Here is a 23,057-nt window from a genome sequence, read left to right on the forward strand (position 1 = left end):
GAGCGGTTCACACATGGTAATTTAATAAGGTTAGGTCCCATGACAGTGTGCTGAAGTTAGCCCGTGGGGACAGTTAAAGCACTATTATAAAATCTTGAGAGGAAAGCGTTATACACAAGGCTCAAAACGAACAATTTATACCGCACAGACATCATGCTTTTCTATCTTGAAAAAAATGTAAAGACATGTACACCACAGATCAAAAAAAAAAAAAAAAGAGCCCTCTATAATTAAGACTACGTGTAGCAGTCATTTTCTCTACACTGTGACCTTTATGCTTCTGAAAATACTTTTATTTTAGAGAGGGGGCAGGGCTTCTCGTGTAATGTCTGTCCTGGAACTCTTTCTGTAGAGTAGGGTAGCCTCAAACTCAGAGATACATCTTCCTCTGGCTTCCAAGGGCTCTGGGATTAATAGCATGCACTGCCACACCCAGATTGAAACATGATTTAAATTTCAAATATTGACAATTTTATATGTGGAGCTTTTATATTTAAAAAAACCATTTCAATTGTCTCATGTAATAAATAAAAATAAGTTTATGTCGAGCCCCTCACTGCTCAGTATGGTATTCATGAGGCACACATAGCCATTAAATAAAATCTTAAATAAGTTAAAATGAAATATACTTAAAAATTCAATTCGCCCATCTTGCTAGGCACATTTCACATTCTCGGTGGCATGGGTCTGGAGTTCTCATAAAGGGACGTGCAGAAGCAGATTCCCATTCTCCCAGAAGCTCTCTGTGATCTGCCCTCATTGGCGTTTCCAGTCCTTGCTTGAAGGGAAACTTGGCTTTAAGATCATGAGGTCATTGTTCACTTCCCTCAAACATGTGAGTGCTGTGGCCCAACTTAGCCACAAAAGCCCAGGTCAGTGACTAGAGTACAAGTGACTTTTGAAAGACAGAAGGAGCTTGTTGACATAAGTTGCCAACAAACTTCCCAGGAGGTACAGGTAGGTAGGGACTTCTGAGAGATTTTATACTCCTTGCTACTGCTTCTATCTCTTCAGGAAGGTAGGGACAAGCACGCAGCACTGACCTTACTTCCTTTCAGAATCTTCTGTGGAAAGGCCTATGTGATACATCTAGGATATAAAGTTTACTTTGTAACCTTTTCCACTTCGTTTTTGTGAAGAGCTAAGCGGAGATGTGGACACCTGTGCATGTAAAGCAGAAGAGGTCAGAGAGGGAGACACACAGCAGTCAACTGAATCCTGAACTCCGGAGCAATAATCCCTTCAGCATGGAGAGTTTTCCTTCCTTCCTTCCTCCTTCCTTCCTTCCTTCCTTCCTTCCTTCCTTCCTTCCTTCCTTCCTTCCTTCCTCCTTCCTTCCTTCCTTCCTCCTTCCTTCCTTCCTTCCTTCTTCCTTCCTTCTTCCTTCCTCCTTCCTTCCTTCCTTCCTCCTTCCTTCCTTCCTTCCTCCTTCCTTCCTTCCTTCCTTCCTTCCTTCCTTCCTTCCTTCCCTTCTCTTTCCTTCCTTCCTCCCTTTCTCATCCCCCACCCCCTCTCTTTCTTTTAGGTAACAGCTATGAGGTCACAGTGGCTCTTATTTTTGAAGTCACCAGAGACAAAAGTCAAAGGCTTAATAGCCCCAAAAATTACTTCAAAGGAATAGACTGAACTATAAGTAATGATTTACATAAATCTGAAGGACCCGATTTTACCTTTATCTTACTATTAAAATGCCCTGGTTCCTGTCTGAATTTCCATGGTTCTCTATTTAACTTTCACTAATGTATAATTCTTTATTATTCAGTCTGTTATTGCTCGGTAGATTGAGATGACTTTAAATTTTTTCTTTTTGCATTTAACATTTATTCATGTGACTGTCTTTATTTGTGTGCATATGTACGATTGGCAAACGGCCTTCATATGGTGATCAGAGGACAAGTATGGGAATCCGTTATTTCCTTTCATCAGGGCTAAAATGAAGGTCTTCAGGTGTGGTAGCACATGCCTTTATCCACAAAGCCTTCTTATCAGGCCCGGCAGTGGTTTTTGTTAATATTTATAATTCATCAATTGTTAAAACTATTTTCCATAAGGATTAAATTCTTAAAAACTATTTTTATAAAACAAAAAAGTAAGACACAACACAATTTGAGTCTTCCAGACTGACCAAGTTTATTGATGTAGTGCTCTTATGAATGTTGTGGACCCAAGTAGATCATAAAGGTGGTACATGGACTTGAGATTATCAACCTGATGTGTGTGCCATGAAAAACTCAAGGTTGATAAAACTTCAGGGAATCCTTCAATCTAGAATGGTCTAGATTGTTTGTTCTTCCGGGTGGTGGCAAGCTGGTGTTGACAGTTAGCCATAGGTGTTCTTGAACTGACTTTCTGGCCAGTCTTCCCCAACACTGTGTTCTGTGGGGGAAATGGAAGCATATTAGATGTTGATAGTATCTCTTTGGAAAGACCACTGTAGCGGAAACAATGAGCCAACACTCTCAAGGCAAACAACATTCCTGCTTTTTGAACCTGGTTGCTATCACTTGAATTTGAACTGTTACAATGCAGTTTGTTAGAGAAGTAACTGTTAAAAAGCTAATGTTGTTATTTAAAGAACTTAGGACAATATTTTCAGCGGTGTTATATGCACATTAAATTAACTAGTCTCTGGTTAGTTAGATTTCTACTGTTAAATTATTGTAGAGTTAAAAAAAATAGGAGTACATGTTCTGGTTAATATAAATAATTTGCAATTAGGAGGCAAAACTGTATCTAAAGCATAGGTTATGAAGCTGTTTTTTTTTTTTTTTTTTTTTAGTTCTTTTTTTTTTGGAGCTGGGGACCGAACCCAGGGCCTTGCGCTTCCTCCTAGGCAAGCGCTCTACCACTGAGCTAAATCCCCAACCCCGAAGCTGTTTTTTTTTTAAACAAAATATCACCCAAGCCTTTCATATCAGAGAGAGGATAGATGTATACCTTGAATTCTCCTTTTAGACAGACATGATGTGTTTCACAAAAGCTGTTGGACAATATATATAGTTAAGAGTTAGAAAAAGTCAAATTGAATTAAAAAGAAGTTGAGATTTATATTTATTTTCCAGATAACTATTTGTCCCAACAATATTAGTAGAGATTATTACACACAATATATTTGTAACAACAACCAAATAGGAGTTGTTTATGGGTAAAAGGTGCTGTTTAATTAATGTTTCTAGTTAACATTGGCTGGCATGGCTGACTGTCTATATTCTTCTTCTTTTCCCTTCTCCTTTCCAGTTCTCTCTTTCTTAATGCTTTTTATAAATTTGGAGCATTGTAAACTCATATTTTCATCAAAGTTGACAACATAGGTTTATTGAAATGTGGCTGGTCTTTTTCGGGGGGTGGAGGGAGATAAAGTTTATTGGAAATATTTACGTTTTCAAATGATACTAAACAGCTTTATTTTAAATATTTACTTTGCGTATATATTGCTTTCGTATACTTCCTGTGAAACTGCTATAAACTGGTAGTAGGAAGTAAACACTGGCAACCATGGGATGGTATTCTCCCACCACCTCTGTGTCTCTGACCCTCGCCCACCCCTGTGGCTATGTGTTCATCGGTCTTTTCCTTGCCTCCTCCTTCCTCCCTGCCTTCCCTCCCTCCCTCCCTCCCCACCTCCTTCCAGCAGGGTCTCACTTTATAACCCAGGCAGCCCTGGGCTTCCTCCTTCAGCTTCCTAGCTCTACAAATGCAAGCCACCACATCTGCTGTTGAGTGATTTTTCAGGTAAACAAGACCATTAGCCAGAGAGAACCGAATTTTAGCTCCAGCCTTGCTGTGAACAATTTGACCATCGATAAGTAACTAAATCTCTTTGACCTCCAGTTTCTTAGGGTTTTTGTACTCGTGAAGAACTTCAAAATCTGCTCAGCTCCGAGGTTGCATTACACTTGATTCTAATCTAAGCCCTACTGCTCTTTCAGGGATAGTGTGGATAAACTAAGAGAAAACACGGTTAAACTATAGGAGACTGCATGGGATTTCCAAAACTAATTCTGCCTATCTGTCCTCACGCAGCATCTCAGAATAAGGCAATTTACTTACAATAAGCACATGCGTCAATAAAGAAGGGGAGAATAAAGTTGGAAAGGAGTCTATCCTTAATGAGAGGAGGCTGGCTGTACCTTCATAGTTGATGCAGCCATTGGAGTCCTCCTGGCCCGCCAGCAATGCTTCTACCTCCTCCTCCTTCATCTTCTCTCCTGGGGAAACAAAACACTCAGTTTTAGCAATGAGATAGAAACAGAATGTTGTCAAATTCCCATCACAAGCGATCAGCCACGGGCTTCCTGAAACATCATTACTTCACCCCCAAGCAAACTCAGTGCCACAGAGGCTCACAGACATAGTCACTGACTTTTGACTGCTAATTTTTTATTTTTCTTCTTTCCCCTGACTATTCTGATTATGATGTGATTTTCCTGTCATGACCTTTCCTATATGATCTCTCCTATGCCCATTGAAATGTCTGTCCTTACCCAGAGTGGCGAGGACATGGCGGAGCTCAGCACCCATGACGGTGCCATTGCCCTCCTTGTCGAAGACACGCAGACCCTCAACGAAATCTTCATAGCCTCCCTGGTCCTTGTTGTTGGAGATGGCTTGCATCATGGGCAGAAACTGTTCAAACTCGATTTTCTTAGCATTCATCTCTGGAAGAAAATTGTGGTTTGCAGAGTTAGTAACCTCCATAAATTACCACCTCTGGGTTATAAACCAAATTCAAATAGTCATAGAAACCTTCCCATAACTTAAAATTCACTGGATAAACTACTAATCTGACAAAACACAGGAGGATGGACAATCGCCTGAGTTCTTCAGTCCCAGCTTTATCTCTAGTTCAGCTCTCACAACTTTGTTAACCGCTTTCTTTTTATTCATTATTAGTTTTTAAAGATAAGCTTACTCATCCCGAGTGGCCTCCAACTTGGCACGGAACTGAGGATGACTGAATTCCTGAGCCTGCCCTGTCCACTTTGAAAGGGCCGAGGTTACAGGTGGGTACCCCCAAATGTGGCTCAGCTTTTTTCTCTTTACATTGTTTTATTTTACACATATGTGTGTGGGCCTGAATGTGTGAATGAGCACCCCAGGCTCACGGGTACCTGCCGAGGGTGATTAGGATGATAGATCCTTGGAATTGGAGTTCCCGGTTGTCTGCCACCTGATGTGCGTGCTAGGAACATGACCTGGATCTTCTCAGTAAACGCATTTAACTTGCTAAACTCTCTCTCCGGTCCTTTTCTACCCTCTTCAAACATTGTATTCTCAATTTCAAAATAGAAATACTTTAAAGTGTCACTGTGAAATTTAATAAACCCAGCACATGAAAAGTTTGATTAGTTAATAAATGTTATTAGTACTATGATTCACTGTATTCCGTAAGCACCGGGGAACAATAGAACATTTCCCATAATCATATAAACACAATAAAACCTTACTGAACCTTAACTTCGTATGCTCCTATGCCTGAGGTTTTTGTAGAGCCTTCGACTCCTTTACATTTGAAGTAATTTTTAAAAAGAAGCCCATGAGGGAAGAGTGTGTGTCGAACATTTTGTGATATCCTCATTCTTTTCTAATTCCAGGTCAGAGATTGTATATGTGTGTGTGTGTGTGTCTGTGTGTCTGTGTGTGTGTGTGTGTGTGTGTGTGTACATACATATGTATGTATATACAGCTGCATATGTACATTTATATATGTGTTTATATGTTCGTATGTGTGTATATATACATATATACATGCATATATGGATGCAATTATATCAATAGGGAAATAAAAATTTCCCCCTTTTACAGAAGGAATGTAGCACACTGGGTTATAGAAAGAGCACATTTGGATACTGAGTCAACGAATACTTACCTAATGACTTTGTTACTGAGGGAAGCTTCTAAGTGAGATGACAACAGGTAAGCAGGAGGCTTACACTGCATCCTCACACCCCCTCCCTCTCTCCATCTTTCCACATAATTGTATTGCTCATGTCTTCAGAATAGACAGACTGACTCAGGTAGAGGTATGGTTTTTGAAATCTGTTATGTAACCTCTCTCTCTCTCTCTCTCTCTCTCTCTCTCTCTCTCTCTCTCTCTCATGAAGGAGCAACCACAAGCACATACTTAGTCATCATGAAAAGCATGACATCATTTGTCTACCCCCTCAATTTTTTTTCCTAAATGCAAAGACAAACAGCCCCAGTTTCTACTTGAGAAACCTTCCATTTTGTGTCTTGTCTTTTTTGTTTAAAGTCACATTTTCCAACAGGTTATTACGTTTTGCAATGAGCCGTTGGGATTAAAAGCAATTTCCTTGTTCTGGACTCATGGCTGGGTTTCCATATGGACTGAGTGACTTCTGTAATTCCCCTTATGTGCCTCACTGATTCCTAGTCCAGGATTTACATGGGGAGACGGAGCTCAGGGTTTACTTTAAGGTTTCCAAGGACTTATATAAATAATTGATTGGAAATAGGAAATACTCGTTAAGATGTGACTCTGCCTATTCTTAATTAAGATGGCTGAGTTCCTTTCAAATGGTCACTGAAGCAAAGCCAGGGTACATTGGCTAAAGAGGTCAGCAGGTGTATTTCAGAACACTGTGACTTTATTCGCACACCATTTTTCAAACAATCAGTGTTTTCTAGAAGGCCATTATTATGATTATTCATGGCTGCATACAAAATGTGTTGTATGTTAGCCGTAGTCAATGTCTTTATCAGAATGAAGACTCGTAAGACCCAGAGGATCAGGAATTCTCCTGTGAGATTGTGTCTTCTAGAAATGATGGGGAAGCTGCACCTATAACACCATAACAATATGGCTGCCTAACAGAGCTTGATCATGGACAAAATAGAGACATGATAGCATGGATGCACGAAATCTTAGAGGACCTCCCTTTTAGACAAAGAACTACAGGCAACTAAGGAATGATGAGAGGGAGATTTCCTCCTTTTCAGGGATGATTCCCCTAGTTGATTATTTAATGTCAACACTAAAAAGACTCAAAAGGTTGTTTGCATATATATATATATATTTATGCACATATATAAAAATAACAAGAAGAGTTATTTGAGAGGGAGTGAGGGGTAGGCATGGGAAGGGTTGGAAGGAAGGGACAAGGGACAGGATCAAGGAAAGAAAGGAGAAGATATTATTCTATTTGAATTAAAATGAAACCGACTTTTTAAAATGGACTTCTGGCTTTGAAGGCATGAACTCTGAAGACCATGTGGTCGTCTGTGCCCTGTCTCAGTAGCCTTGGACTCTGATTTGATGCCGAGGAGGATGTCTCACCCTTTCTTCTCCTCCGGTGTGATGCTTTATCACACTTTCCCCTCCTCAAAGAAAGTTCACTTTATTTTTTTTTTCTCGATGAAAACAAGCAGAGGTTTTCCATCGATGAGGAGGGAAGCACGGCTGCCACCATGAGGAACAAACTGAGCTCTATTGTGCGAAGTCCCTCCCTGAGTTTCAATGGTCTTAGAGGAACCTACCTTCATTGCTAGGGTTCCCGAGAACCTTCTTGACTTCTGCATTTGTGGGATTGGTGCCCAGAGCCCGGAGGACGTCGCCCACCTGACTTAAGGTGATCTTGCATTCACCGGTTCTGTCGAAGAGGAGAAATGCCTCCTTGAATTCTGCAAGAAGCACAAGGTGTTCAGGCGCTGGTAGGCACTGGCTTTTTAGTTCCTTAGACCTTCTAATTAACCCCAGGGCCTGCAAGTATTCAGTTGAAACTCTTCTCTGGTGTACAATTTCCCACAACCACTCACGTTATCGCCGTCTATCACGCGGTCATTGGAAAACCCTTTTGGTGTTTCCGTGGGGATTGTTTTAAAGCTGCATTTCTAGTTTTAAGCCGGACGATTATTAATGTGGAATTAGTTTTTAATTATGAAAATTGAAGCTCCCGGTTATCATGGTTCATACTTCCTTCGCCCGTGTGGGCGATAGGAGTCACTTAAAACATTCTGATGCCTTGAGAAAGATTAGGAGTCTCCAAATCGTCCTTCTATTTATTGGCAATGCTAATGAAATGTCAAGAAAACTAATTTCCAGCTGGGGCTACTGTGAAATTAATCTAAACTTACTCCATTTGGAGAAGCATCTTCTTTTGGAGCACAACTTTATAGGCTGTCTTCTCAACTAGCTTCCTCCAGAAATAGCTAATTAATAATAATAATAATAATAATAATAATAATAATAATATTTAAGGTGACAATGCAAGGTAAGCCTGTAAGTTTTACAATGCCATTTAAACACCCCAATGTCTGATTCTAGGAGGCTCTCATGATTGATTCAGAGGGAAAATGATTTTTAGATCAATTGTTATGAATGTTCACATAACTCTGATTTGGCCCCAGAATAATCCCTATGACCTAAACATGTTAATCATTTAAAAACATTTTAAAACTAACATTTAATGGAGATGATCATAGATTGTTACGCAATCGTAAGTAATAATGCAGAAATTGCATTTTCTCCTCTGTCTAGTTTCTTCCAGCTTAACGTTTTGCAGAGCCCAGCATGTTATTGAACTTCGGATATTTACCCAGACAGTCTGAGGTATTTTATTCATGTCCACATCTCTGTGTGTTTATTAAGAGTGTATCTGGAAGTGCTGCCCTTTCTCACCATGAAATCTCTGCTGGGTGGGTACTTTACGTCCCTTAATTCCGTTTCGATGGAACCGCGTCACCCTCACAATGATCACCATAATAATTTAGAAATATGTAGCAAAAAGACTGGAAAGGGGGCTACAAATGCATTTGGGAACCAATAAAGACATTTTAATGGAAATAGCTAAACTTAACAAAATGAAAGATTCTGGAAAACCTGGGAGTAAAGATGGTGATTTACTGGAGTTAACCCTAATGACGTAGTAACAATTGGTGAATAAACTCTCAAAACTGGGAACATTCTTTTTAGGCTAGGGGTGGTTGCCACACAACATGCTGTCCGAAAAGATTACTGTCTGATATCCTGGTGTCATATCTTACTATCCTGGTACCTTTAAATCTAAGATCAGACTGGGTATGTATTAGCTTTAGGTCATTTATCGTTCTTTATTAGATCCTATGCAATCCCACCATAATCTACCCCTATCTGGAAAAAAAAAGGCCTTGTGCCTTGTGGTACATGAGTCACATGCTATTTTTCATCTTTCCGAAGGTCACGTGGAACTTTCCAAAGTAGCACTGGCTTGAGACACCAGGCCTGGTGCTCTGAGTCACCTGGCTCAGATGCTGGTGTAGAAATGGGATTTCTTATGGCTGTAATGGAATCTCTCTGACATTATTATCTTTTGATAACTTAAAGGCAGAGGCTGGAGAAGTAATTTTTTTAATCCTGGACTTTTAGTCCAAGGCTTAGCTACTTTGTTCAAGGTTTCAAAACACAGACTGGTTAAACCCCCCCCCCCTCGCCAAGCTGGCTCTATAAACCACATTTTATTATGGTCTTACCACACCCTTTGTTTATGTATCGTTTGTGGTCTTTGGTGAACCTCAAGAACAGAATGGAGTTGTCTCCACAGACAGCAGTGCAAGTAAAACTTAACCATTTTTCCTTTTTTACCTTTAAAAATGCACCATGTGATCTTTTGCCCAGAATCACAGTATTTCTGAAACATCTGGTGATGAAATTATTCTCTACCTGCCCTCTAATGGTGGTTTTGAACACTTAAATATAGGTGGTGAGCTTTAAGATTTAGACTTTAACATTTGTAATTTAAAGATCAATTAATGTTTAAGTAGGCACATGTAGCTGATGGTTAATAGACAGCACAAGATCTAAACCTTCAGATGGTTGTAATTATCTTGCCTTTCCCTCCCTTTCCTTCAATCCAAATAGAATGGTATGAACAATTTCTTCATTCATTAAACAAGGAAACGAATTCAAGTGGTCTTGATTTATTCTGAATGTACAGAATTCCAACTTAGTTTGAATAATTTACATTTGTTTTTCTGACACAAAGCACAAAACCAGGTCAACTTCCGATGTTTATTCAATTCTGTGGCTTAGATCTGTTTTCAGTTTTGGGTGACGCGACTCACACTCCACACTTTGAGGACGTTTATCTCACTAAAGGGGTTTTTGAATTGCTCATTTTTGTGTCAGCAATAGCTTGGCAGCCATGATAGCATTATAACTCAGGAATTGCAGAGGACTGGGAGGCAGGGCTGATGACGTTGCTGCATCACTAGTTAAAAGTATTTTTTAAACAGATTAGAACCATCATTTCCTTAAGACAAATCCTTCACAGTATATCTTTAAATGATCTTGAATTGTAAGTCATCCACTCATCTAAATCATTAGTTCTCAAACTGAAGGTTGAATGACCCTTTCCCAGGGGTCACATATCAGATATCCTGCATATCCGACATTTGCATTGCTATTCATAACAGTAGCAAAATTACAGAAACAAAAATAATTTTATGGTTGGAGTCAGCACAACACAAAGACCTGTGTGAAAGGGTCGCAGCATAAGAAGGTTGAGAACCACTGATCTAAACTGTCTCCACGAGACCATCAACCATTCTATAGGATCAGTGAGTTTGTACTACAGCAAATAATCTTTGGTTCTAAACTGAAACCCAGACAGCATCATACTTAATATGATCCTGAAAGAGACTGATCAGTGTGGATAACTTTAGGCAGAGAACTGTTGCTAATAACCTATCATCATTTGTATCATATATGTTATAATACAGTATACATTATTATGACCGATTGCCTGGCTTGTATAACATCATCTAATGAAACTGTCTCTATCTCTCTGTTCTTTAAACAGATTTTGCTTAGTTCATTCACATAGCGATATCTTCACCCTAGAAGACTTCTCCCTAAACTCCCCAATCCCAAAATTGAGCTTGCTCAGGATATTTGGCCCTGTTGAATCCAAATACATAAAGGAGAAAAAAAAAAAAAAAACCCTGAGACTCACTGATAGTACCTGTTCATGAAAGAACTTTCCAGTCAGTTTGGATGCCTATAAATAATGATACCATAACTGATCCTTTGGTCATTGATGAAGGAAGACCTTTCACCTCTCCAGCTCTCTGTCCTGTATCTCGTAGAGACATGCTGGACCAGATCTGTCTCCATCTATGGATTCACCTCTACCCTACAGAAACTGGGTAGCTTTGATAAAATAGGGCAGCTTTTATAATCAGCTTCATCTTTCAGATCGCTCACTTCAGACTTATCAGATCTCTCTCTAGCGTTTTAATCAGTACATGAGTTTTCTAAAGCCTAGATCCTTTTGTGACTATATCATATATGATCTTTCCTATTGTATTGAATTCATCTTCTTTAGAAATCAGGACTAGTAGAGGAGGACTATAAGGACTTATTAAAACTCGACTTTTTTATTTCCTTAGATCTTTGATTACTGACTATAACCAAGGGCTTCAGTATACAGGTTTATATTTAGAGTGATTGAGAGCAATTTATATTTAGAGTAGCAACACCAGTGTGGAGAATTAGGCAGCAATTAGCTCATCCCCAGGGAGGAGTTGGTTTTCTCACTCGTCATCTCTGAGTCTGCACATATGAACAGCTTTTAAACTTACCCTCCTGTTGTTCCTTAGAGAACTCGATCTGTCGGAAAGAAATTAATCATAAAGAATATTTTAACCAGAAAAGAGTGTCCTGATTTTTGAGCGCGTCCAGCTCATTCCCTGAGTTCTCTTCAAAGTGAGCTCCAGAAGTAAGCCCAGCTTTCTGAGTTCAGGCATGGCGTGGACACGGACAGTCTGAGCCACAAGGGAGCATGCTGTGGAGTTAGGGACATTTCAAAGGCAGGCCGAGCTCTGCCTATGGTAGAGCTGCTCAAATCACTTACCGGCAATCTGGTCAGCACTGAAGGACTGGAGCGGCAAGAGAGAGAAAAAAAGAGGACTTTCAAATGCATTGACAGAAAGAGTGCTCTCAGCTCTGAGGCCCTTAGGAAACCATGTAGGTGTCATGGCACGGGAAGAGTCTGTGAGGGTAATTTTGAACCTAGGAGCCATAAAAATCTATTGCAAAAGATAACTTGGAAATCCTTTCTCTATATCTTAATGATGTAAAATGTTAAAAATGCTAATTCGAACACTTCCTAGAATGCCATAGCTGTCTATATTTACCATATGTCCGATAAGACATACATTTAAAACTGCAAATAAAATTGCATATGAAAATCACTTTTGAAAAGTATTTGTCTAATTAACATATTTTATACTAGTAGATGACACCGAAGAATCAGATGCAGTTTGCTTAATTTTAGCTATCGGTTACCACTGAATTCTATTTTAAAGCTGAGTACTATTACACTCGAGTTGTACTTTTTTTCTTTTTCTAAATTTAGATGAATCTTACGTGAAAAAGCAAAAGCTGGCGAAGCACAAACGACTGCTCTGGGGAAGAAGACGAATTTTCCCATCTGGCGCAATAGCTTCAAGTAATTTCTTCTATCTTCAGCCTAGCTGGTGGAAACCAATAGTAGGTTCCAAACACCTTGTGCTAAATAGGTTCTGTCCTCCGTCCTATTCTTTGTCTGCCTGGCTCCTCAGTCTGCTTCTCTTGCCCAACTGTCTCCTTCCTATAAATGACATATCATTGTCTTGTAGGACCCACCATGATGGAGTTCTGGGAGGCAAAACAGCAGCGGGACTGGAGAATGAACTGAAGACACCTCCAGTGGGTCCCTGAGTGGAGTCCTACCTCTCGGTGGCTTCCTTTTATTTCTGGGCAAACTGACCTCATATCTAGTATCGGATTTCACAGGGCAGTTGCCACTCCTCCTGGAGGAGTTCTTTAGCTTTCTTAGGGCAAAGAGAAAGAGAGACATGTACCCTAGGGCTATTTTTAGGAATCCAGCGTCCAGACGTGAACAGCCCTGGTGAGACTGAAGCCTGTCGGTACTTTTATGGTCTTCATCTCTGAGATGTTCCCTGCAACTGTGCTTAAGACATTGCTTTGCTCGTGGAAAACGTGGGATTCATCTACGACTGGCTTCTGATGCGTAATTACAGACCTTGCAAGTGTCTAGTCAGCAAGCCTGGGTATTAATGGAGCTTCGTGGATGGAACTGGGTTGAGGTTTGAAATAGTAACTGGTGTAGAAAGAACAGTCTCCAAAGCTGGGCCCCTTATGGTAAAGTTCTGAGGTCTTGAAAGGGCAATGCGTGCTCTGGGGACTGGTTAGGATACACCCACGTGGCAACCTGATCAGGTTCCCAAACCGCCATTAAAGATTAGGCTTTTGCAAGCAGTATTAGCAGGAGTATAATCTAAGTTTAAAAATGGCTTGGGGTCCCCCTTTCTATCGCTTCCCTTCATCCTGACATTATGTCTGAGGATGTCATTCCTCCCCTGTTTTCTTTACAGATATTGACGCTTTGTATATCCTTTTACTTCTGAAATTCTTAGCAAGCAAGAAAATGGACAATTTTGTATCCTTTTTGTTGTTGTTCCTGTTGTTGCTAAGCTCTTACTAAACCCAAGCTTCCTTGTCCAGCCACTTTGTGGCTCAGACTGCAGACCGTGAATGAAATAACCTGAAGTAAGGCTCATGGAGGGCACCGTAGTACTTCAACATTTTAAAGGCATTTAAGGGAATTGGCAGTGAAGGACTTTTATAGAGGCTTATCTGAAAATAGGAAAAGCTGGCATGGCTTTGGGGAAAGATCAGTTTTAGTGTGTTCACTGGAGTTTCAGACACCGGGGTTATCATTCTCTACACATTTCACATAGCTCAAAGGAATACAGAAGGTGTGAGCTGAATTGTGACTTCTGCATGTGTCCTTAAGGAAGTTATTCATAAAAGGCAGGAAGTGTGTCCTGCTCCGTATTTCCAACTTACCCTCTTACTATTCTAGAGGAAATGAACAGCTAAATACACACCACTTCTTCAAAATACATAATCATGTGCACATATGCTATCGTTATTCTGTATAATTATTAGGTGCTAATCACAATATTAAAAATGTACATCACTCTTGACCCAAAGTTTACAATTGTGAAAAAAATATCTCCCAGGATTTTGAGTCCCTAAATGAAGAAGAATAATATAAATTTTAAAGTAGTAGTACCCAAGTCAATGTGTCTTCATGTTTTGTTTTTTCCCAGAAGAGCTGAGTGTTTGGGGCATGGTTGGTCTGGAAAATTGTGTGTACTGGTCTGTTTTTTTGTCAGCTTGACACGATTGGAGTTATCTGGAAAGAAGAATCTCCAGTGAGGAAATGCCTCCCTCAGATGGTCTATAGGGAAGTCTGTTGGGTATCTTGCTGATTGATGACTATAGTGAGATAGCCCAGTTTACTAGGGGCAGTACTTCTCATGAGTTGGTGGTCCTGGGTGCTATAAAAAAGCAGGCTGAACAAAAGCCATTGGAAGTGTCTTCATGTTTTTAACATGACTGAAAGCATGGTGTTTTTAAAGGTCGTTGGAGAATGATAGTTAAAAATTAAAAATGCTTTGAGTCATTAAAGTGAAATGGTACAATGAAAGTGTAATCGTAGTTTTGTGTTTGTGCCATTAGATTTGATGAGGTTCTATCCATGTATTTGTAGCACTAAGTCCGAACTGCCTAACCACTGTTGAGAGCTAGTATATTATCTTTAGTGACGCTCGTAGCTATAGATATCACATTGAAGCTGTTCTATTGTACATAATGGTGGCTTTCATGTTACATCTTTTTCAGACGGAAAAGCGTGGCGGCCTTGCATACATATGAAACATGATCAGTCTGTATAAACACTTACGGGGAGACTGGAAAGTCAGCACCAAACTTCAGTTTCTTTGCGATAAATTAGATATCACATTAAGGTTTATTGTTACTACTACAATAGGATCTGTAAAGTGCTGAGGAACTCTTGAATTATTTCATTCTAATTTTTCTCTACCTCTTTATCGTATCGACAATAAAAGTTGAGATTTTTCTTAACCTACTGAAAATCAAAGTAGAAACTTAAACATACCATTTGACACAAGGAAAAAAAAAACTATAGCTAAGTCCAGAGAGAAAAATAAACTTTAAATGTTAGGTCTATGCTAAATGCTCAAAAATAAAGGGAAGAAACAACCCATCCCCTGTCCACTGTTAGAATGGCAAAGCCCAGTCTTGCTTCTCTTTGTTAGAACAGGATTATCATCGACTCTAAGCAAATCCTGATCTGACTACACAGCCATTTGGTTTGGGTCTTGGTTTGAGAGATCATCGTTTGGTGTGTTTCAAATCTTTTCTGTCTGACATGGCAACCACTGTTCTCTCTTGTCACTTTAGACATTCTTCTCAGCCTTGCTCAGAACCCTTCTTATCCAAAGAATTTTCCTTCTCTGTGTTGGACCTGGCTCTTTTTTCCCACCCCAAGCCAGCCAGCCTTCCTGCTACCTGCTGGGAAGCCCAGGCCCAGGCTGAAAGCCCATAGCTTGTCTCTGATGTGGATGGGGATGTGCTCTAAAACTGCACCTCTTCCCAGAGCACTGACTTGGCATCGTGCTTGGGGTTCTGTCTTTCACAGCTTTATGGGTCCCTCTCCCCTTTAGGTGCTTAGTAAACTTTTCATTCAATTAAAGCCACTATATTGTTAATACTCTCTGCTCCCTGTGCCTTCGGGTGGTATGGCTGTAAACCCAAGTCCTCTTTCAAGCATGAGTTTCTCCTCTAGAGTATGATATTTCCAGAGGACAGAAACTTTATTTGTTCTTTTATAAAGTTTAAATTCCAGAAAAATATGCGTGTTCCTTATCAGTTCTGCAGCTTCAGCACCCAGAGCTGCCCAGCGCATAGTAGGCATGCTGACTTAAAACTCTTTAATAAGTATACTTCTAGCATTTCACTCTGGATTTTATACAAATGCTTATAGTGTAGAGTTCTAATTTGTCAATCTTGGATTTCTTTTGACATACGTCTTTATTATCTCAGTCTGTGTCTTTGTCTTACTTGGGTGGTGAAAGGCCACATTTCACATTGTTACAGTGGATCCATTCACATTTGGGGTTGAGTTTAGGTAAATGGCTATCCGAAAGACCCCTGTTACAAAGAAGAATTCTTATTGCAACGATAGACTTTTCTGCTTTGAGAAGTTTGGTTCACTGACTGAAGATGCATTTTTTGGCATCTAGATGGAATTGCTTTATAGGACAAAGTATTACAATGCACTTAAATCAAATAGAGAATTAATCTACGTTGAATTTTTAGTATCTTCAAAGAAGAAGTGGTGTTGAATTTTAGTATCTTAAAAGAAGAAGTGGTGTCGTTAAAGAGCGGGTGGGAAACGTGTGGTGTTGAGTACTGAGGGGAACGTCCTAGGGAGGAACCCGCACCACAGTGATCAAAGCTCTCCTCATTTCAGAGGGATGCACACATGCCAGTGACTGGAGCTAAGAAAAGAAGCCGTTGTAACCAGAGCCAGTTTCCAGACAAGAGAACGTTGCTGGATATTCTCTGCCTTCTTGTCTGGCAGAGAGATCAGAGTTGGGCACATATTAACCGTTATGGAAATAATTAAACTAAGTTCTCTTATAGAGTTTTTAACATCTACCGTAGAAGGCCATTAGAAATAATATTTGAAATGGTTAGAATGGTGTACTTTATAATATGTCAATGGCAAGAAATATCTCTTCTTACACCTTTGAGCTCAACAAAAGAGTGTTTAGGATGTTTTTTGAAACATTGTATAAACGGGGGAAAGTAGGGAAGTGAGGACATGGTGTAAGAGCTATTAGACAGTTGGATATGGTGGTCTGAAATGAGTCTGGCCTGATACAGCCATGTTCAGCAGGCTTGGGCTGGTCATCTGAATTCTGTCACCTAAGCACAAAACTGTGCAATTAAAAATAGCTCAAGTCGGGTTGGGGATTTAGCTCAGCGGTAGAGCGCTTGCCTAGCGAGCGCAAGGCCCTGGGTTCGGTCCCCAGCTCCGAAAAAAAAAAAAAAAAAAGAAAAAAAGAAAAAAGAAAAAAAAAAAAGAAAAAAAATAGCTCAAGTCAGGTCTGTGGGAAGAAGTAGAGACCTAAGTCACTTGAGATGAGTTTCAAAATGTGATCCGGGTCTGCTCCTTTCCAGTTTTCTCTCTCACATCTTCCTACTTAATAATTGAGAAATAAATTTACAATTTCTTGAGCTGTACTTCTGCTTCGTGCACTTACTTATTTACAAATAATCGCTTAAAAATTAAAAAATTTTTTCTTCACTGTTCAATTTTTATAATGTAAATACTTAAAATATTGTAGCTAATAAATTATGATTATGGCTTCCCCATTTGTCTGGAAGAGAGGTTCCTCTAGATTATTTTTCCTGAATACATGAGAATACTTTTCTGATATTTGGCTGCTTCTGGGTTTGGTATGTTTTTGAATTTTCCACTCTTTAGGTAGTGGGACCAGCCACAACTTATTCAGTAGGGAAGGACAGGCTATCTGCAAACTCAGTTGACATGTTGTACTCACTACAATAGAGAAAGTTTTATCAACATGTAATTTCACAGCAGCGCGCTCAGGTCGACTGGATGTTTATGAACTGGAGATGCACTGTTGGGCATGTGGTAGTTAAGAAACATCTCACTCAGAAGGGCAGAGAGGAAAATGGTCTAAGAGAAACCTTTCCTCCCCAGCCTCAAGCTATTTCTGACTAGAACAATTGGACTTACCACGCACACGTTTTAAAATTTAACTAGTATGTTCTGGAGCCACTGATCCTTTTCTATGGATGGTTTTGCTGTCGAGATTCTGGTTTGGCAGGAAAAATGAAGTGGTCACATTGATGAATGAAAGTAGGTGATAGCCCATCTTCATACAAAATGTGGTTCAGATGGAAAAGAAGAAAGTGCAGTCTCAGCAGACTAAATATACTCCTTCCCACAATTCCCCGGAGTCAGACGGTGCTGAACGCTGGGTAATCACGGAATGACTTCTAAAGACAACGTGCCAGGGGTTTCGTTTGCAGAACTGAAATGTCAAGGGCTAAATCTGGCCCTGTCACTTTGTGGTCTCCTCCTCTTACACAGACTTAATTATCTTTAAATGAAAAGCAGTTTTCACAGTTTAGTTGGTGAAGACATGTCTTTCTTTGCAAGCTGTGTGTGATACTTTGCAAAGACACTGTTCATTACATACACTTCAAAATGTTGCTATGGGGAGAGTCACAACATTTGCTCCTCAGTGTTTCTCCATTCCCTTTCAGCTCCTTTGTTCTCTCACAGTATAGACATGTGACGGACAAAAGACGTTACTGATGCTGACTCCTGGGTGAATAATTTTTTATTTCTTCCCGAAGACCAATCGTGTTCATCTCTTTTCTTTCTTTTTCAAATTAGAAATTGATGGTATGTATTTGTCTCATGCTTTTCCCCCTCAAGGATGTGAAGGTTACTATTTAACCACGCTATGAGTGTGACATTGCATTTCTGTTTCTCACTCCAAAGAATGCTAGTCAAATTAGTGTGTTTGTTTACAAACCAATAGAGGTCTCTTCTCAGAAGATTAACCTGATGATGGCAGATTTAAAGATTAGATTTGGTATGTCTGAGAGTTTAATAGGACAAAACCGCAATTGTCTTGAAATTCAATATCCCATTACATGTGGACATATTTTTATATCCATTTTGGTTTATAACTTTTTACAGGAAGTTGGGACAAAGTGAATAAGGCTTCTCTGAAGTGCCTAAGATTTCATCCTCGGACTATAAAAGACAAACTCCCCAACAGCAGGTGTTAGGGACCGTAAGGGAAGCTGTGAAAAACAAGACCATTCGGAACAGCTAAGGTCAAAGTCTTGCAGAACCAGCCCTGCAGTGGCTCTCTTCCTCCCTCTCCTGGCCGTTATGGGACTGTGCAGGGTAATAAAAACAAAAGAAACAACCAACACCGGAACTCTAGTCCTGCATGGGAAAGACATCCCGTGTTCCAACTAAAAAGATGGCAGCTAGTTTTTTAGAAACTAGAGGTAGCTGAACGCTTATCACGGTTGACTATAGATTTACCCCGCTGGTAAGTCTTACCTTCGCCATGCAACTATTTATTTGATGGTAGAACTCTTGTGCTTTCTGTTTCCTCCTTGGATCAACCAACTTACTCATTAAATTGAACATTTAAGTCTTTCCAAGTCTGCGATCAGTTCCTGTCTGGAGGTCTGCTGTTTGGTAGTGTTTCTGTCAATGCATTCTTTACTACTACTGATTTTTGTAAAATTGCCTGCAGTGTCTCGTCAGGAATGACCGGATTGTGACACAAATACAATGCAAATTAAAATTTAAGGCACACATTTCAAGATATGTCAGAAATCTCCACCTCACAGCAATCCTGGCTTATCAGTCAACATACATGCACCATGCAAAAATTCACTCACATATTAAAGTTCTCTTACAACCCAGACACGTGGGTATCGTATTTCTTATTTACAGTCACTGTTTTGCTTGGTTGCCACTAATATTCATTCCTTTATTTGCACCCACAATCATAATGGTGGTTTTAATTCCTCTGTGATCTTGGGAGGCAGTGGTATTCTAGTCCCAGGATTTGTTGCTGGAAATATCATCTCTCTAAAGGCATCGAGAGCTGAGAACTACCCAGAGCACTAATATTAATGTTCAAATGTCAGTGGGACTTGGTGAAAACCACTCAGAAAAATGTCTACGGGCATAGGACATCTGGTAAGCATTTGCTCAGAGGCTCTCAAAGGTTTTATGTCAGGAAGAGCTGGAGAAGCATTCTAAATAAATAGCCAACAAACCAGGAAATCAGATTGGAAAAGCACATTTAAGCAAACTAATCCAAAATACCCAAGATCGTTCAGAGTTCATGGAGAATCAAGAAGGTAGCTATTAAATGGGGTATATGTTACAATTGACCAGGGTCTTAGTTAAGAAAAATATTGAGGTATGATTTAATTATCACTGTGTCTTATATATAATTGAACTTTAGCATTACCTACAGTGCAAAGGACAGTTAGATTTCTAATCTTACAGGACATATGAAATAAATTTTACAATCCAATTAAGTTTTGCTCTTTGTAGAGTTTTCAGAGAGTTAATGAACATGTATATAGATGTGTTCATTTTCTCTGCTCGAAGAAAGTTTAAACTGATATGAGGAAATACATCTGGAAGCATCAGGTGATTAAAAGCATCATAATAGGAAATGCCATAATATAGTTTCTAATTAGTCCCATTACCTACTGAGGCAAAATCACTGAAGGGATTTACACTCCTTTACACAAATGCGTCTGCTTCAATTCCATTTCTATCTCCTCTCTCTCTCTCTCTCTCTCTCTCTCTCTCTCTCTCTCTCTCACTCTGTGTGTGTGTGTGTGTGTGTGTGTGTGTGTCTGTGTGTGTTTCTCCTTAAAATCTACTCCAGTGAAAAACGGAAAGTGGAGCATGCTGCATTCATTCAACTCAGAGGTCTTCCTTAGCTTTTCTTGCTTGTACCAGCATTGGTTTAATACAGGATAGGGAGGCTAAAGCAATGCCATGATTCAGAGAATCATGCCACTTCTCTGCTGGCAGGAAAAGTCATTTGTCTTAATTTCTGGATTAAAACACTGATACTAAAGGGAGTCTATTTGTTTACTTTCCAATACATGGTTTCTCTGGGTAGAAAATTAAAGCCTGCTTTCATTAGTAGCATACTTCTGGTTTTGTTTTCTTTCCTTTCTGAAGCTCATCTCAGCAACACAGGGATGGTATTGTCTTCTAATTCACAATAAATACACGACAAAATCTACGGTCATTGAAGAGTGGAGCGCTAGAGAAGAAGTGGGGTGGGAGCTGTCATCACACTTGCGAGCTGCAGTCAGTGTCCGCCTAGAAAGGCATCAACTGTGACTGCCTAGGAGGAAGACTCAGATTCCTGTAAAGGAACCAACTACATGCACCTTATCCTCAAAATAAAAATAAAAAACATTTTCAGGAGATCCAACATGCATTTTCCCTAAATGGACATTCATTTGACGCTGCATCCTGTGACCAAGTTTTTTTCAAATATAACTTCAGGCACAGATAAAGATTAAACATTTGTGATATTTTTGTACTTTTGAAACACATTCCATTTTGTATGTAACTGGAATGTTATGAAAATTATGACAATATTTGATTTTGCCTCATAAATGCAAGTGTGCTCGATAAATGCAGTGTTATTTTAGAGATTTTTTTTTTTTAAGAAAAAGCTCCCCGATTATACTAAGGCAGTCAATGGGACGATTGTGGGTAGGTCAGCATGGCTGCTTTCTGGTGCAGTGTTAGCGCTGAAACTTCAGATGTACTCCGTGAAGGATCCTTGGCTTGGGTGGAAGGATCACCTCATAAGCACTTTGACTCTACTTTTCCATATAAGGCAGGGTTCCTTACAGGGAGATTTTCAACCTGCTACGAGGACCAACCTGCCTCGAGGACCAATCTGAGCCCAGTTAAGGAGGAGCAGTCGCACTGATGGCCGCAGCATTGCCAAGAGGTGGCAGGGACGTGCATGCATTCGCCATTTTCCCAAGCAGGTCATCTTTTCTAAAACTGAAAACTCGGTTCACAGCAAACTCTCCACACAAAAAAATATTCACATTCTCCTTAGTTCAAGCTCAGTATGCAAAAGGCTCACCACAGACCAACACCTATAAAAATGACACATATATAATATATACTATATATACATATATGTATATATACACATGTTAGTTTTATTTAAAAGGAACTCAAAATTCTGAATTAGATGCTGTCGATAAATAAACAGATGAGAGTTATAGTCACTGAAGCACTTGAGTGCATGACTGTCTGCACTGAGATCTCACTAAGTGTATGAAATTTTATTAAGTGAATTTGAAGAGGGAATAAACTTGAATTGCAGAGAGAATTTTTTTTTTCAGGCGAAGTAAAACAGCTGTCAAATAGATGTGTCCCAGACAACTGGGTTATCAGCAGCTGTCTGCGAGTTTCTGGAAACAAGCAGAGGCTAAAACTTTTTTTTTTGAATGATATTTTATAGTCAGGGATCCAATTTCCAAAGAGGTTTTATTTAGTATACTCTTTAAACGTTTGTAACTGCAAAACTTTTAGATTTGTGTATTTTCCCCTAAATTGTACTCTGGCAAATTAGGGGAAAATGGAAATTAGAATCAGTAAAGATTGAACAAGAAAAGAGAGAACACAAACCTCACATGTAGTATCCACCCTTAATAACATTACTGGAATTATATACTCCAGCCCATGTTATTAACCAGGAATTTCTGGCGTTTAAAACACACCGGTTCACCGAGAAATGCCTTTCCTTTCTATGAAAAATAGAACTCTCCACAAATTCCTTGAGTTCCTTAGCGTTGAAAGATGTTTCAGTGACCAAAACGATTCACCTGTTTAAGTTACCTTAATAGCAGACAGATCGATTTTTTCTTCTTTAGGTTTGGCTGGGGCAGGGGCCGGGGCCGGGGCTGGGGCAGGAGCAGCAGCAGCGGGCTTCTTCACGTCTTTCTTTGGTGCCATTTTGATTAAAACGATGGGTTAACAAAAGAAGGATCTCCTCCAGAAGAACCTGTCAAAATGACACTTGGAAGAGCAGTGGTGGCTCGCTTGACCCGCAGCCCAGCGTCTGGAGGGTGGACCCAGAGTGTTGAATGGTATAAGGGCATGCATATATATTTCTCTTAGTGCCTAATAGAACCTTGACACACGCGGCTGGATTGGACGGTTCACTTGTCCAGGGGGGTGGCATTCGGGCTCAGACTATAAATGGAGTCTAAAGGGTCAGGGCTTCCTTAAGTTTTTTGAATGCCTCTTGCTTCTTCTTCTCTCTCTCTCTTTTTTTTTTTCTTTCTTCTTCCCCTCCACTTCTATCTATAAAGGAAAAAGAAGCACGACAAAGCCAGCCATGGTTGGTTTGGTGACAGCTGATAGACGTACCTTTTTCTTGGTAGAATTACAGTTCTGTTGAAGCTGTAAATCTTTTTTTTTTTTTTCCTTCCTAAGAAACTTTACCGGATTCAATTTCAACTTGGAATCTTGGCTGAGGCCATTACCAACTTTCACCCAGCTTCTTCACGGCTCATGCCCCTCCCTCCTTGGCCATGATTTGCAAGAAAATGT

The 23,057-nt window shown here is 39.8% G+C and overlaps 1 protein-coding gene across 3 annotated transcripts; it reads right to left on the minus strand.

Moving 5' to 3' along the window:
- Window positions 1–2,105: 2,105 nt before the first annotated feature.
- Window positions 2,106–22,578, minus strand: Myl1 (myosin, light chain 1). Of its 3 annotated transcripts, none has more exons than NM_001077656.1 (7): window positions 22,341–22,578; window positions 11,578–11,605; window positions 7,498–7,641; window positions 4,485–4,658; window positions 4,131–4,208; window positions 2,938–2,980; window positions 2,106–2,376 (listed from the first exon to the last, which is right to left on the minus strand). In NM_001077656.1, exons 1-6 carry the CDS (start codon window positions 22,455–22,457, stop codon window positions 2,952–2,954), a joined length of 570 nt encoding a protein of 189 aa, NP_001071124.1. In that variant the 5' UTR covers window positions 22,458–22,578; the 3' UTR covers window positions 2,106–2,376; window positions 2,938–2,951. The 3 variants fall into 3 exon arrangements, with proteins under 3 accessions (NP_001071124.1, NP_064489.1, XP_008765516.1); NM_020104.2 differs by lacking the exons at window positions 11,578–11,605; window positions 22,341–22,578 and adding exons at window positions 11,850–11,874; window positions 12,623–12,681; XM_008767294.2 differs by lacking the exons at window positions 11,578–11,605; window positions 22,341–22,578 and adding an exon at window positions 12,623–12,851.
- Between the last annotated feature and the right edge of the window lie 479 nt (window positions 22,579–23,057).

The sequence above is a fragment of the Rattus norvegicus genome, chromosome 9 (assembly GCF_036323735.1).
Source record: "Rattus norvegicus strain BN/NHsdMcwi chromosome 9, GRCr8, whole genome shotgun sequence".
In the NCBI taxonomy this organism is placed as follows: domain Eukaryota; kingdom Metazoa; phylum Chordata; class Mammalia; order Rodentia; family Muridae; genus Rattus; species Rattus norvegicus.